Source organism: Bos indicus, chromosome 7, assembly GCF_029378745.1.
Source record: "Bos indicus isolate NIAB-ARS_2022 breed Sahiwal x Tharparkar chromosome 7, NIAB-ARS_B.indTharparkar_mat_pri_1.0, whole genome shotgun sequence".
NCBI lineage: Eukaryota > Metazoa > Chordata > Mammalia > Artiodactyla > Bovidae > Bos > Bos indicus.
The window spans coordinates 38,811,864-38,825,765 of NC_091766.1; the positions used below are offsets into that span (position 1 = coordinate 38,811,864).

The following is a 13,902-nucleotide window of genomic DNA, read 5'->3' on the forward strand; positions in this document are numbered from 1 at the left end:
CCCACAGCACACTGGGCCTTGGTGACAAGATTTGTGCCTTCTACTACACTTATTTACCTGTATCTTCTGTCCCTTCTACTAGGTTGTGCTCCTAGAGGGCAACTACCAGGTCTGATTCTTGTCTGGATCCCTCATGGTACACCACAGGGCATAGGCTCAGTTGGGCATGTGGTGGCTAAGTCAGATTTGTTAAGTATCCCCATGGCAATACAGCTGGCAGGCAGTTTGGTGAGACACTGCTTGAAATTGTTGTTTCCCATAGTAAAAGGCCGTCTTCCCACCCTGGACCTCCAACCAAATGGTTCCAGTCGCAAGTGTAGAAGAGGGGAAGATTGTTGGAAGACTGTATTCCTCAAGGATTACAAGACTGCTTATTCATGGAAATAATGTGACTTTCCCTAGAGCTGAAATGGTACACATGATAAATAAGATTAGCCATCAAAGGAAGTCAATTTACAGGGCAGGCTGTCTTTCTAGTTAAAGGAAGAAACACAAGGCCTGGGAAGCTAATTAAGTACAAACTGAAGCAGGGATGATACCATCTATGTTGCATAAGGTTGCCCAGAGGATTAAGTGACATTAGAGATGCAAAGCACTTAGCTCAGAGGATCTATACAGGAGATGCTCAATCTACTATCTAGGCTCCTGGGCTGGTCTTTTTTTTTTTTTTTTTGGTCTGTTCTTAGTAAGTCTACACTGGAAACTAGCTTATCTACTGTCCTGAGTTTGGTATATTAGATTCTTTCTTTCTAGGCCCAGGAAGTTTTAGGGGGCCACCCTCAAAGTTGTCTTAACTCTAAGCCTTGGTGCCTACCTCTGGGTAAAATTCCCAATGGAGCCTGTGGACTGTTCTCTCTCATATTTTCATCTCTATTTTAATTGCCAGAGGGTACTGAGAATCCCAAGCCCTGGAGATATTATATACAGTTAATACTGTCAAATTTTTGCTTTGGCAGAAAAACTCTTGGTTTATAGTTTCTTTGACTGCAATCTCCTGCTACTTTCCAAATTCTTGGAAATCGTGACCTTGTATGCCCTGTAGTCAATTCAGGCTTTCAACTAGCTGCTCTCAAGCTGTACTTTTTAGCAGCTAGCACAATTTTACAGTACTCTCACATGAAGAACATGATCAATACATGTTTATCGAATGAATGAAAATTCCAACCATGTTTCTTCATCAGAAAGGCTGTTGGAACTGATTCTTCAACCCAGAGACCCTGGGCAACAACTAATTATTCCTTCTTATCTCAGGTTAAATTCATAGCCTCTCCAGATTCCAGTCTAGCCTTAGGTAAAAGATGGAGGAGCGAAAGGAAAGGTTGTAGAAGTTCTCTAAATTTGGGATCTGCTAAAAAAGCTCCAAGATAATTCTGCTTCGTTCTGTGGGCAAATGTCAAATCTCTGGACGTGGGGAGTTACTCACACAAGGTATCTGTGCTATAGGCATATCCCCAGAGCTCTCAAGGAGCCAGGACCCTAGACGGTGGCCACTCCCAGTCCAGGGGGCTGGCATGCACACCCAGTAAAACTAGTACCTGTGCCCTCATCTGACCAGGCCCGAGACTTTTCTGTTTTTGTCTGAGAAGTATTATGCTAGGACTTTCTAGTTTTTCCTGGGGGAAAAAGAGATAAAGTCAAAGGAAGGGAAAGCCAATTTTTCAGGGAGCATTTTTACTTCAAAGAATGACTGACAAACTATGGTTATTCAAACTTGGGTACTGGTAGACATTTTCTCAGAAAATGAACAAAACAAGCCTATCATCTCCAAGGAAAACTATTTTGTTTCTGTGGTCAATGATAAAAATTCAAGTTTTAGGTGAAAATTAGAATTTTGAAAAAGCTGCATCCACAACCATGAGCTTGACAGCTTCCTAATACTTAAGAATTTACGATGAAATTGATGGTGATATTAACAAATGTTATTTTTTGATACTATAAAACGAAACAGGAAAATATCTGCAAGATCTATATAACTCAGTGAACCTATTTTTCCAAATGATCAAAGCATGATACCACAGAGTCATGCACTGGTATAAAGTCCACCCAAAGGGTTAGATGAACCAACAGATTTTAACATAAATGAGTATAAAGACTTTATTGATATGTTCTCAGATTCCATATTGCGAAGAATACCAACAATCATCTGAAAAGGCTATCAAAATACCTTTCTCTTTTCCAACTATGTACCTGTGTGAAGTTAAATTTTTTTAAAAACATAATTCCATCAAAATAATGTACTGCCAACAGACTGAATACAGAAGCACATGTGTGTGCACGTACTCAGCTGTGTCTGACACTTTGCGATCCCATGGACTGTAGCCCACCAGGCTTTTCTAGCCATGGAATTTTCCAGGCAAGAAATACTGGAGTGGGTTGCTGTTTCCTTCTCCAGGGGATCTTCCTGATCAGGGACTGAACCCACGTCCCTTGTGTCTCCTGCATTAGCAAGTGGATTCTTTACTACAGGCACCACCTGGGAAGCCCCAGAAGCATGTAAAAGAATCTGAACTTTTCCTATTAAGATAGACATAAATTTGCAAAAGTGAAAACAAGACCATTTTTCTCACTTTTTGGGAAAATTGTTATCTCTAATTTAAAAATCGTTATTTACGTTAATATGATAGATCTAATACTGTTATTCTGAAACGAGTGACCAAATATTTTTAAACTTTCTCAACTTTAATACTTAATTTGGTAAATTTCAATAGTTTAACCAACAAAAGCTCTTCTGTGTCCTCAAAAATTTTTAGAAATGTAGAAGGTTCCCAAGACCAAACCCTTTGAGAAGAGCTGATGTAAAGTATCTAACAGCGCCTGTCAGCCAGTGGGTGTGCTATAAGCAACAGTGACTATTAACAACCATATAGCAGTTCATGGTATATCTGAAGAGCTGTTTGGGGTCATGAGAAAATTTTGCACGACAGCCTTTCTGGCCACAGTTTGGGAATTACATGTCACTAGGCCAGATGGCTATCAAGGACCGCTCTTGAAGCTGGATCTAATTTCCAAAACCAAACCTGCTCTCATTTCTTTCATGGGTTCCTTTTATTCCCAAGAGTTAGTATATGTTTATAGAGGATTCCCCCAAGACACAGTGCTGTATCTACCCAGGAGCCCTGTGACAGTTTCTAAATTCTATTCAGAAATGGCCCAACTCCAAAAGCCTCCTTGTCACCGAGGCAGGCAGACAACAACAGTTAAAATTCCCTTCCAAAAGCAGAGAAAGTGATTAGTTCCCCAGCCTAGAAAAACTTAGCCCAGTCATTACCACTTACTCTTCCATTCATCCACTCATTCCCTCATTCAACAAACATCCTCAGATCCTCTACCTGGTGCCAACCATTGTGCTAGGTGCTAGGAAACAAGAGTTCCTGCCTTAAGAACACATGCGTAAAACCAGGCAGGTTCATGCACAGGGTTGTCAATGCTCCCAAACTCCCAGGATGCCTCATATTCATTTTGGATAATCAGGCAGGAACACATATTAAAATAATATACAATTATAATCAGTAAACAAAATAATAAATATAAATTAAAAACAACCAATTAGGACATTGGGATTCTCTCCTTAAGGTTAAGCTTATATTGTGCCTTCTCCCATATCTATCCATTGAAGATATTGGATATTCAATCTTCTATCTATTGAAGATTTCTTTCCTTTACCTCCTCTTTCCTACCTTGGTCTCTTGTCATCTCTAGGCTCCTTTTTGGTGGAGCTTGCTACTCTCACTATGATACCTTTTGGCCCGTGGCATTCATAACGTGGCCCCAGCTGATCTCTCCATATTCCATTTCCATGCTTAACACCCTGAGCCATAGGTTCTATTTGTACTATTCCTCAGATACACCGTGCCCTATCAAACCTCAGCTTTGCTCCTCAGGAAATTCCTGCTCATCCTCTAAGATCTTGGTCAAAGGTTGATGAAGCTTTTGCTGGACCAGGCTAAGCAGAATTCTTTTAGTACAGCGTCTATCGCATTGTGCCATAGACACATATCCTCTGCCCACTCCCAAACCCCTGTAGAATGGGAGCTCTTTGGGGGCAGGGAGTGGACCCTGGCCATTTAAATGAGTCCAGGAACTAGGCTTGGCTTGGACCTGGCACATAGCAGGCATTCACTGAATAAATACATGATGTTTAAGCCATCTGGCTTATGTCTCAGCTGCTCTACACAAAGGACAGGAACTAAAACATAGCCCAACTAGCCCAACATACTATACTGAAAAGGCATGGCTGCGTCACTCCAGGTCACTAATGGGAAGGCATCAGGGCTAAGAATCTCAGACCATTCTAATGCTGGCCATCAGAGGTATAGTTAATTCTTAGGGAGCCAATACAACTACACCTCCATGCCCTGAGCTTTCACCCAAACTCCCACTCAGGCTGTTGGCTCAGGTCCTTCCAGGAGACAGGACAGTAGTTTCACAACATAAAGTCAGTTTGTGGAGAATTCTCTCCGGCTGTACAGGCTGAGTCAAGGATAGAGCAGTGAGTCTCTCTGACCCCAGTGGCCCTCTACCTGCAAAGGCTAGTTCACCTGTTGAACCTGTTTCCTGGGTGCAATCAGTCATGGGAAGGCCTAAGCTCCTGCTTATTTACCTGGAATCTCAGGCAAACCTTATTACCGACTACTCTGTAATGGCAACAGAGTTCTCATGGATGAAGAGAACGACCTTTGAAGACAGACTGTTGAGTTCAAATCCAAGTTTTGCCATTTTCAGTATGATCTTGGATTATTACTGAATTTCTTTGAGCCTCAATTTCCTCATTTATGAAATGAGAATAAAACCATACTTCACAGAGTCGTGAGGACAGAAGGAAATAAATTATGTAAAGTACCTGGCCTGGGCCTGGCACACAGTAGGTGCTCAATACCCGTTAGTTTCTTTCCTCTTCTGTCCTGGAAGAAATGACAGGGAAACTTACTAAGTGAGACTTGCCCAATCCAAAGTTATTACTTGAAGCACAGGACAGAAGACTAGACAGATGACCTTCAAGGTCTCTTTAACCCCCCCAGTCCATGTTCTCTGGCTACAACTTCGTAATAAGAACCTTCAATATTTCTAGGCCCTTCTTTCTGCCTTAATTTCTCTATATCTATTCACTTCAGAATGGCGGGGGAAACCACAAAGGGAGCTGGATAGCTAAGAGTCTTGGGGAGGGAATAAAGGAGAGGTGGCCTATAGGACAGCACCATGTTCATCCATCTTGCACTTGGAAGGATGAGGGTGGGAACATGGGCACAGAACTGAAAGGTGCAAACACAGGGTCCTTCCGAGGACACAAGCATTCTTCTCCTCAGTTCTTTTCTGCTCTGCATATTCCACCACGAAGAACCAAGAACCACTCCTTTCCACAATATTCATTCCCTTTCCCCAATTCATCAAATGTATCTTCACTCACACTGTCCTCTTTGCCTCTTCCTATTGAGGCTCAGTTTGGGTATTACATTCCCTTAAGTCTACAGGCAAAATAAACTGTGCTTTGCTCTGTGTTAGGGGATGCCCTAACACTTTTTTTACATGTCTCCTAAACAGAGGTTATCACGTGTACTCCGATTGTCAAAATCTGTCTTCTCCATAGCACTGTGAGCTTTTCAAGGGCAGGGCCTGTATCCCATGAGTCACTGCATCCCAATTGTTCAGCAGAGATGGCAGCACATGTTTTGATACACAAAGAAAGATTAGCAGTTGGAGAATATGGACAAATGGCAAACTGGAAAAAGTTTGCTTTTTCTTTAAAAACTAAGGCTGCTTCTTCTTCTGCTTAGGGAAAAGCTCTTTCTCCAGGAAGCTCCATTCTTTAAAGAATACTCTAGGCCTCCATAGAGATCCCCATGGCATGCTCAGTTAAAACAGTTCCCAGACCCAGCCACATATCAGAAATCATCTGAGGCAATTTAAGAACAGGTTCCTGGGCTCCAGACCCAGAGACTCTAGGTCTGGGATAGGGTCTAGTAAAGCACAGGGGATCTGATCATTAGTTAGGTTGGGGTGAGAGAGAGGTAGAATCAAGCAATCACAGTTGCTTCTTCTACTGAAAATTACTTCCTCCCACGCTCTCATTCACTTTGCCACATCTTTTGTTGACTCCTCATAGCCTATAGATTAAAGCCCAAACCTACTAAACTCTCCAGTCAGACTTCTCGCCACTCTCCATGAGTTGGGCAGTTCTGGACTCTGGGTCTTTGTCTACACTGCTTGCTTTGCCTAGACGCTTTGTCTCACCTTCTCTGGAGGACCTTCTACTTGACCTCGAAGCCTCAGCTCCAAGAAGCCTTTCTAGGCTATCACATCTGTGCATCCTCAAAACAAAGCACTATACTAATCATAGCTACTACATGTGTTCAGTGCTTGACATGCAGTGCCTGCTGAACCCTAGTTTGAGTCCAGTATCACTGTCATTTTATACACAGAAAACCAAACAAAAGGCTGAAAACACTTCTAAAGGTGTGTACCAGGATCTAGAATTTGACTCAACTTAGAGGAAGTGATGCTCCTCTAGCTTAACTGTAATTATTACATATATGTTCTTTAGACCAGGAGCCCCTGTGGGGAGAGACCATGTCTGATTCACTTCTATATTACCAGCTAGCCCAGGACCCAGCACAGACCAGGAGTCTATTAGTGTTGGTAGAATAAGTGAACAGCAGGTTAGGTGAGAGGAAGGCTGGGCATAGTGCGTGTGTAACGGGCCTGAATGAATGAGTGAATGCCAGCCTGGCCTAGCAGTGCAGGCACTAAGAATAAGGTGCCAGAAACCTAACGTTTCTTTTAACAGCCACTCATTGAACACACAAGAACCATGTGCAATAAATACTCCAGAAATGAATTAAAAACATAGCCCAAGCTCACAAAATTCTAGGCTTAGTAAGTGAAGGTATTAGGATATTAATTGTACATCTAACATATATTAAACTTAATAGTTCTGGGAAATTTTAAGGAAATTTAAAATTTTAGGAAGTATGTTTTAATCTTCAAAGGTCTTTTGGCATTTCTACATAGTGAAGCTCTATTGGTTTACAAAGGACCAGAGGTGACAGGGATCTCTACTCAGCATTATTTCCTCCTACCTGCATTTAAAATGGCTAGGTGGGCAGTAGAGGGATTATCTCGTTCATCTGTGTGCTCTGAATAAAGGCCTTGGCACAGAGGTTGTTAATACCTGCTGAGTGGATTCAATATAATGAGATGATTTTAATAAAGATACTGTCATCTGCTCCTGTCCCATGAGGGAGTAGGTTTAACTCTGAGCAGTGGTGGAGCCAGGTCTCTAGAGTTCCTCTAAACTAGGCTGGGCAAAGTCCCACGGGAAGCTGCAGAGGAGAGACAGGAAGGACAGGATGCGCTCAACCCCCACCAACGCCAGTTTATAGTCTAGCGAGTCTCCTGGGGGTTTACTGAGTGAGTGTGCACCTGGACTGCAAGCTGAGTGGCCCAAGAGAACTAGAAACAGCCAGCGGAGCCGGCAGGTGAGAACACACAGGCTTTGGATGGCCAAATGGCTCCTGCCACATGCCATATCCAATTCTAGCTCTGGCATGAGGAGCACTAGATGCTATGCAGGCTGCTCCACATTCTCTTGTGAAGCTGCGTAAGCCTTAAAGACGGGAAGAAACATGCCTGGAGTAACAAAGCCAGGAGACTGAGCAGGAAGCTCACCCCAAGTCTGTAAGATTCGATACTATGTCTCTCTGCCTCCTTCAACTGCTTTGTAATTCGTCCCCCACTCCCTCCACCTTCACCAAGAAGGCTATAACTATTTTAGTCTTCTCGGGGGGGAAAACAAACAAACGAGGATTTGGGTTTTTAGTGAATGCATCAATGTTGTTTAGGGGCCTAAACAATTAGAAGAAAGGGCTTTTGGGATTCCAATTAAGTTCAAGGTCTTGCATTTAAATATGAAAATAAGCAAAGGAGATTGGATGGAACCAGAGAGGCCTATGAGCCTTAACTCAGAGAAAGCAATGCTCTTCTAGCCTTACCATGACTACTATATACATGTTCTCTCGACCAAATGAGCCCCTTGTGAGGAGGGTCCACAGTTGATTCACTTCTGTATACCAGCTAGCCCAGGGCCTGGCACAGATCAGGTGTCCTTCATATGATGAAGAGGGCAGACACTTCCCAGAGACTGCAGATGACTAACTTCTGGAAACGTGGGCCTAGCAGTACCAGATTTTTAGCAGCAGATGGCACAAATCCAGTTTTGTGGGAAATTGATTTTTAAAAATACTGGCTCAAATGAAAACAAAAAAAGAAACAAAACATGTGACTTGGGGCATTAAACCCTGTGTGTAGACTGAAAGTGATCCCATTCTCCAGCTTTGGCTTCAGTGTGGCATTCGACACTGACTTTCACCTTACTCACCCACTCTAAGTGCTTGAGACAGGGGGCTAAGTGGTGGTGGGAGCCAGAGGTCCTCGCCAAAGGTACGCCTGCGGGCAGAGCAAGCACTGACCCCAATTCTTTCAGCAGGAGCTTTTCACCAAGGCACAAAGGTCTGCTTCTGGCACCCAGAACCCCCTTCCCCAGCAAAAACAGGGCTCAGTCAGAAGTTTGTTCGTTTGTTTCACCTATTTCAGCTAGAGTTAAAAAAAAAGTCTTGCTAAATACCCCACAGTACATAAGAAGGTACTTTATGGGGTGGTGGTAGGTGTACCTATAGTAGGAGTTATTTGGGTAAATGTTTAGTTTCTCTGAGTCTCTGTTTCTTTGTCTGAAAAATGGGATTAATAGTATTTATATCTTCATTCACTAGAATTTATCAATCACCAGGCTTAGTGGTACAATAGTGACTGACTTGGTTCCTACACTTTAAAGAGTTTACAAAGCAAAAGCAGACTAATAATTATATCAATGGTTAACTCATCACATTCCCACTAAATGCTGAGGAGAACACAGGGGTGCCAAGAAGGTATTTAAAATGCCTAGCGTGAATAAATGAATTAACTGAAAGGTTAAGCAGTGGAAGAGGTAGGAATCTATCATGTTAAAACTGTGACCTAAATAAAAACCAAATGGTTATGCCATCAACCAAACTTTCTGGCCATGAATACTATAGGCTGGTTAAGTGGCAGGGGACCCTGAATGGTAAACAAGAGAAGACAACAGCTCCCTGACCCTCCCTTCCCCTACCTTCCTCTTCTGGAGAACAGCACTCCCAGGGGCCCAGAGAAGGCTAGAGGGGGAAACAGCTTCAGGGTGGGAAGTTAAACTAGGCAAGGGTGGGGTCCAACTTGAGTTCTCAACTTGAGGAGTCCTTTGGAAACAGTCTCAGCCCAGGGTAGGGGATGGGGATGAAGTGGGGGCTTCTCACACTCAGTAAGTGGTGACATCTTCATTAATTAAAAATCTTACTATGATCTGAGACACAAAGGAGACAGTATAAAAACTGGGTTACAGTAATTTCAGGTTCTCAACGGATTCATTCTCTCTCATTCACCTAATTATTCCTACTCTGTGTCAGCAAGGCCCAGGGCTACGTGTGGAGGGCTGGGGACAGACAGCATGATTTGTGCCCCTGCGGAGTTCACAGTTCAGTGGGGGGAACAGACACATCAACAGACTATGTCATTGTAGAACGGGGAGTGCTATCAGAGAAGAGCACGGGGGCTGTGGGACAGAGGGGCACCTCACACAGCTGGGGAGGTCAGGAAAGGCTTTCTGGGAATGGTACCCCAAACAGCGTCCCCACTCACATGCACAATTCCAGAGATTCTACTAGAAGGCTGTCAAGAGCCATGCCTTCTGGCTGCACCAGCCTCCCAGAGTCCCCTGCTGCCCGATGCAGTGTCTGCAGAGCCAAACGCATCTTCCGCCACGCCTCATCCTCATCCGGCGCTGCATCCGACCCTCCAAGACTCCTGCAGGAGCCTGCCTTCCTCGGCAGACTCATCCAAAAAACCAACTCAAAACTCTTTTGTCAGAGCAAGCTTAGGGCGAGCCACCCAGCCCCAGGTGCCACAACCCTCCCAGAGCAACTGTGGTTCATGCCACCCCAGCTTCGAAGTGAACACTGGCAGGGTACCTCCTATTATCTCCTTTGCTCAAAAGAAAGTGACCTTCTTCCAGGTGGCAAGCTGGAAGCCTTGGAGAGTCCTCCTACTGCTCACTTTCAGCAGGACTCGCCAAACCCAGGGATCTGAGGGTTTGGGTGGGCTGCCTCGTGGGTCAGGGGTATAGTGGGGAGAAAGAGCAGGCTTTGCTGGGTTTCCAACTCAGCACAGAAGCCCCACCAAATAAGTCTTCTAGGCAGCCTGGCTGTCTGCTTCAACTGCTCAGCTGGGCAAGGCGGGGCGGGGTTGGGGGGGACGCCCTGGAGACAGATGCTGGGGGCACAGCTGCTGAGAGAGCAGCGAGGGGAAGGGGTGGAGCTGCTCCCGAGGGGGTGGAGAGGAACAGGCTGCAGCCTTCCAGGGCCCACAGCCCCGACGTGGCCTGTGGGTGGGTGGGGAGCAGGTGGGCCCAGGGAAGGTGAAGGGCACAGAGCTAAGCTGTGGCCTTAAAACTGGAGAGCCGTCCTAGTGGGTGTGCGGCCAGAATGTATCCCGGAGGCGGCGGGAGAGGGCAGAGAGGCTGGTCTCACTCAGAACCGGACGGGCCGTGTCTCGGCTTTGGACCAAAGGGTCCAGGCTCACTCCCGCCTTGGGGGAGAAAGCCTCAGCTCTGGCCCTGAGGGTTAAGGTTCTGGTCCCAGCCGGGAATGGTCCATCCCCAAGCCCGTCCCAGCCCCACTCCGGGGAGGTGAAAGAACCCGAGCAGGCAGACTCGCTTCGCTCGCTCCTACCTGGGGACCAGGCGCCAGCTTGGGCTCGTCCTCCTCCCTGGGGTCGTCGCGGTAGGGCTCCGCCGGCGCCTCCGGGGGCCCTGCACCCGCTCCCGCTTCCAGGCTCGGCGGCGGTGGGGGCTCCGGCGCCTGGGGCTTCTGCGGCCCCGTGGCCCGCGCCCGCTCGCGCCGGCCCGCGCCGCCGCTCGGCCTGCTCCGCCTCCGAGTCATGCTGCTTCTCGCGCCGCTCCCTTGCTCCACTCGCGCCGCCGCCGCCGCTCCCCACACAGGACAACAGCCAATATGGCGGCGCCCGGCTCCCCCTCCACCGCTGCCAGCAGGTCAGAGGGCACACGGAGTCCGCGCCGCCGCACTAGCCCCCGAGGCCGCCTGCGCCATTTTGCATAAGGTCACTACCCGGAGTTCTGCGGGAGAGTAAATCTGGTGAGGAAACGCCCTCCTCATTTCGGGATTCCGCGGATGAGACCTGCGCCAGGAGCGGGTGTGCGCTGTAGTAACCGTGCTGCACGGCCCTGTGCGCTTCAAAACTGGCTGTTAAATGGATGAGTGAATGTTAGTAATATTAGTAATTTCTATAGTGCTCCGCTACTTTCACAGCCGTGACTCGACTTCTCGTACCTACACGACCTGGCAGGTGCGATAGCTCCTATTTTGCAGCGGTGAAAGCGGGGGCTACAAAAGGTGAAACGGTTGCTCAGCATCAGCCAGCCAGAACTCATGGGCTTGTGGACAGCCTGAGCTGAATGGGACGAAGGGATTGTTTAGATCCTTATTTTCAGTGTATGGTCCACGGGGAGTCCAGCGTTTGGTGCTTAGGACAGGGAGACTCAGCTCTTCAGTCTAGTGGGAAGAGTGGACACTGAAATACACAATTACAACAAGTGTGATAAAGATGAGATGACTGGGGCACATACTAGGTCAGTGTTTCCAAAAAAGTATATGTGTGTGTGAGAGGGTTCTGAGTGATACACAACGGAACATTAAAAAAGTGTAATGATTATGTATTTAATTGTTTAAAATGGGATGTTTAGTCTTTTTTGAATATGTGACATGCGCATAGAACAAATTTTTAAAAAACAGTTTTGAGTGCAACTTGTCTCATGCAAGGGTCAGTGGTATCCTGAAACCTTATGGTTGGTTATATGTAGAGTTGCTGTTGCTCCATCAAGGGCACAGTTTTGACATTGGCCGGACTTAAGGAGTAAGGGCTAAATGGAAGGCCCTGGAGCTCTCCCTAACTACCGAATGAAAAAATAATACTTCATTTCGTTATAGGGATACCGTCAAAGATTTGAAAGATTCAGGGTGATTCCCATTATATCAACATTAACTCTTCAGTATGGCCAGAACAGAAGATAGATGGCGTTTTCTCTCCATTTATTTATTTTCGTTGTGGTAAAATATGTGCAACATAAAACTTACCATGTTAACCATTTGTAAGCGTACAGTTCATTTGTATTAAATACACTCAAATTGTCGTGCAGCCATCACCACCATCCATCTCCAAAACTTTTCTTGCTAAACTGAAACTCCATACTCATTAAATAAGGTCCCATTCTCCTATCCTTACAGCCCCTGGCAACCAGCATTCTACTTTAAAGAAACACAAAAAACCTTCCCCTTTTCCCTACACCGCAGCCTCTGGTAACCATTGTTCTACTCTCTTTTTAATGAGTTTAGCTTTTTAAAAAAATATTTATTTATTTATTTGGCTGTGCTGGGTCTTTGCTGCTGTGCAAGCTTCTCATTGCAGTGGCTTCTCTTGTTCCAGAGCACCGGTCTTCTCCGGCACACAGACTTCAGTAGCTGCAACTCTTGGACTCTAGAGCAGGCTCAGTCGTGGTGGCACACGGGCTTAGTTGCTCTGAGGCATGTGGGATCTTCGAAGACCAGGGATTTAACCCATGACTCCTGCATTAGCAGGCAGATTCTTTACTACTGAGCCACCAGGGAAGCCCTATGAATTTAGCTTTTTTTCAAAAAAAGTTTTCCACATGTAAGTGAGATCATGCAGTGTTTGTCTTTTTGTGACTGGCTTGTTTCATTTAAAATGCCTTTCAAATTTCATACATGTGCAAATGACAGAATTCTCTTCTTTTTTTAAGGGCAAATAATTTTCTTTTATATTTAGTATATATACTTTTGTGTATTCCTTATATATATACTCATACATATATAGTATATACTTATATATTCCTTTATATATATACAGATATCTGTCTATATCACATTTTCTTTATCCATTCATACTTCAACAGAGAAGATAGATGGTCTTAAAAAATGATCGAGCATTATGATAAACTCATTCTGGTAGGGAACCCAACTGAAGGACTTTTTCAGAGTGGTCATTCTTGGAGCAGACCAGCACAGTTGTTGGCCCACAATGATAGGTCAGGTTAGTGCTTTTTATTCTCTACCAAAGCTCGGGAATAATTTGTATTCCTCTAGCAGGAGCAGCAATAGACCTTTACTGTCTCGCTTCACGGGTGTGTCACTGTCTGGATACACTCAGCTTACAGGAATTTTTGACCAGATCACCATTCCAGGGGATATCAGGCTAATGTACTGTGATACTGATGACAGTATCCAGATGGAGCTTGAGAACAGGAAGTGGCGGATACCCTAGATGATTTGGTAAGCACACAAATGTGTGCCAGAGGGCAGATAACAAATCCCACAAATACATAGGGGTCTGTCTACTCAGTGAACTGTCTAGGGTTCTGGGGTGTATTGCAATATTCTGCACCAAATAAAGGATAAGTTGCTGAACACCACACTCCTGACCACTAAGAAAGAGGTATACTGCTTTGTGGACTTCTTTAGACTTTAGACTTCAATATAAAATATACCAAATTCAGGTATATTATTTTTACCTAATACTGGATCACTTGAAAACTATCAACTTTAAGGGGGACCATACAAGGAGAGATGGTTTTCTTACTGGATCAGGGTGTAGGGTAGATGGTCCTGCCTTTGGCCTTTTATGTTCGGGCATTGGATTTTGGAACAAAGTTATGACCTCTTGCAACAGTTATTTTCCTTTTGAGAAACATCTGCATTACTCCAGGAGTCTGCTGAAATTGGATGCCTGATCATGGCACAGCAGGTGATC

The 13,902-nt window shown here is 45.2% G+C and overlaps 1 protein-coding gene across 12 annotated transcripts in view; it reads right to left on the reverse strand.

The window, feature by feature from the left end:
- FAM193B (family with sequence similarity 193 member B) overlaps positions 1 to 11,080 on the reverse strand; it is a 30,819-nt gene extending 19,739 nt beyond the window's left edge. Inside the window, exons 1-2 of one of the 12 annotated variants that reach the window (XM_019964734.2) lie at positions 10,791 to 10,916; positions 9,703 to 9,894 (exon numbers count right to left, since the gene is read on the reverse strand). In XM_019964734.2, coding sequence (XP_019820293.1) covers positions 9,703 to 9,815 — 113 coding nt within the window. In that variant the 5' untranslated portion in view covers positions 9,816 to 9,894; positions 10,791 to 10,916. The other 11 variants (XM_070793342.1, XM_019964737.2, XM_070793341.1 and 8 more) reach the window with 11 other exon arrangements.
- Positions 11,081 to 13,902: the final 2,822 nt, after the last annotated feature.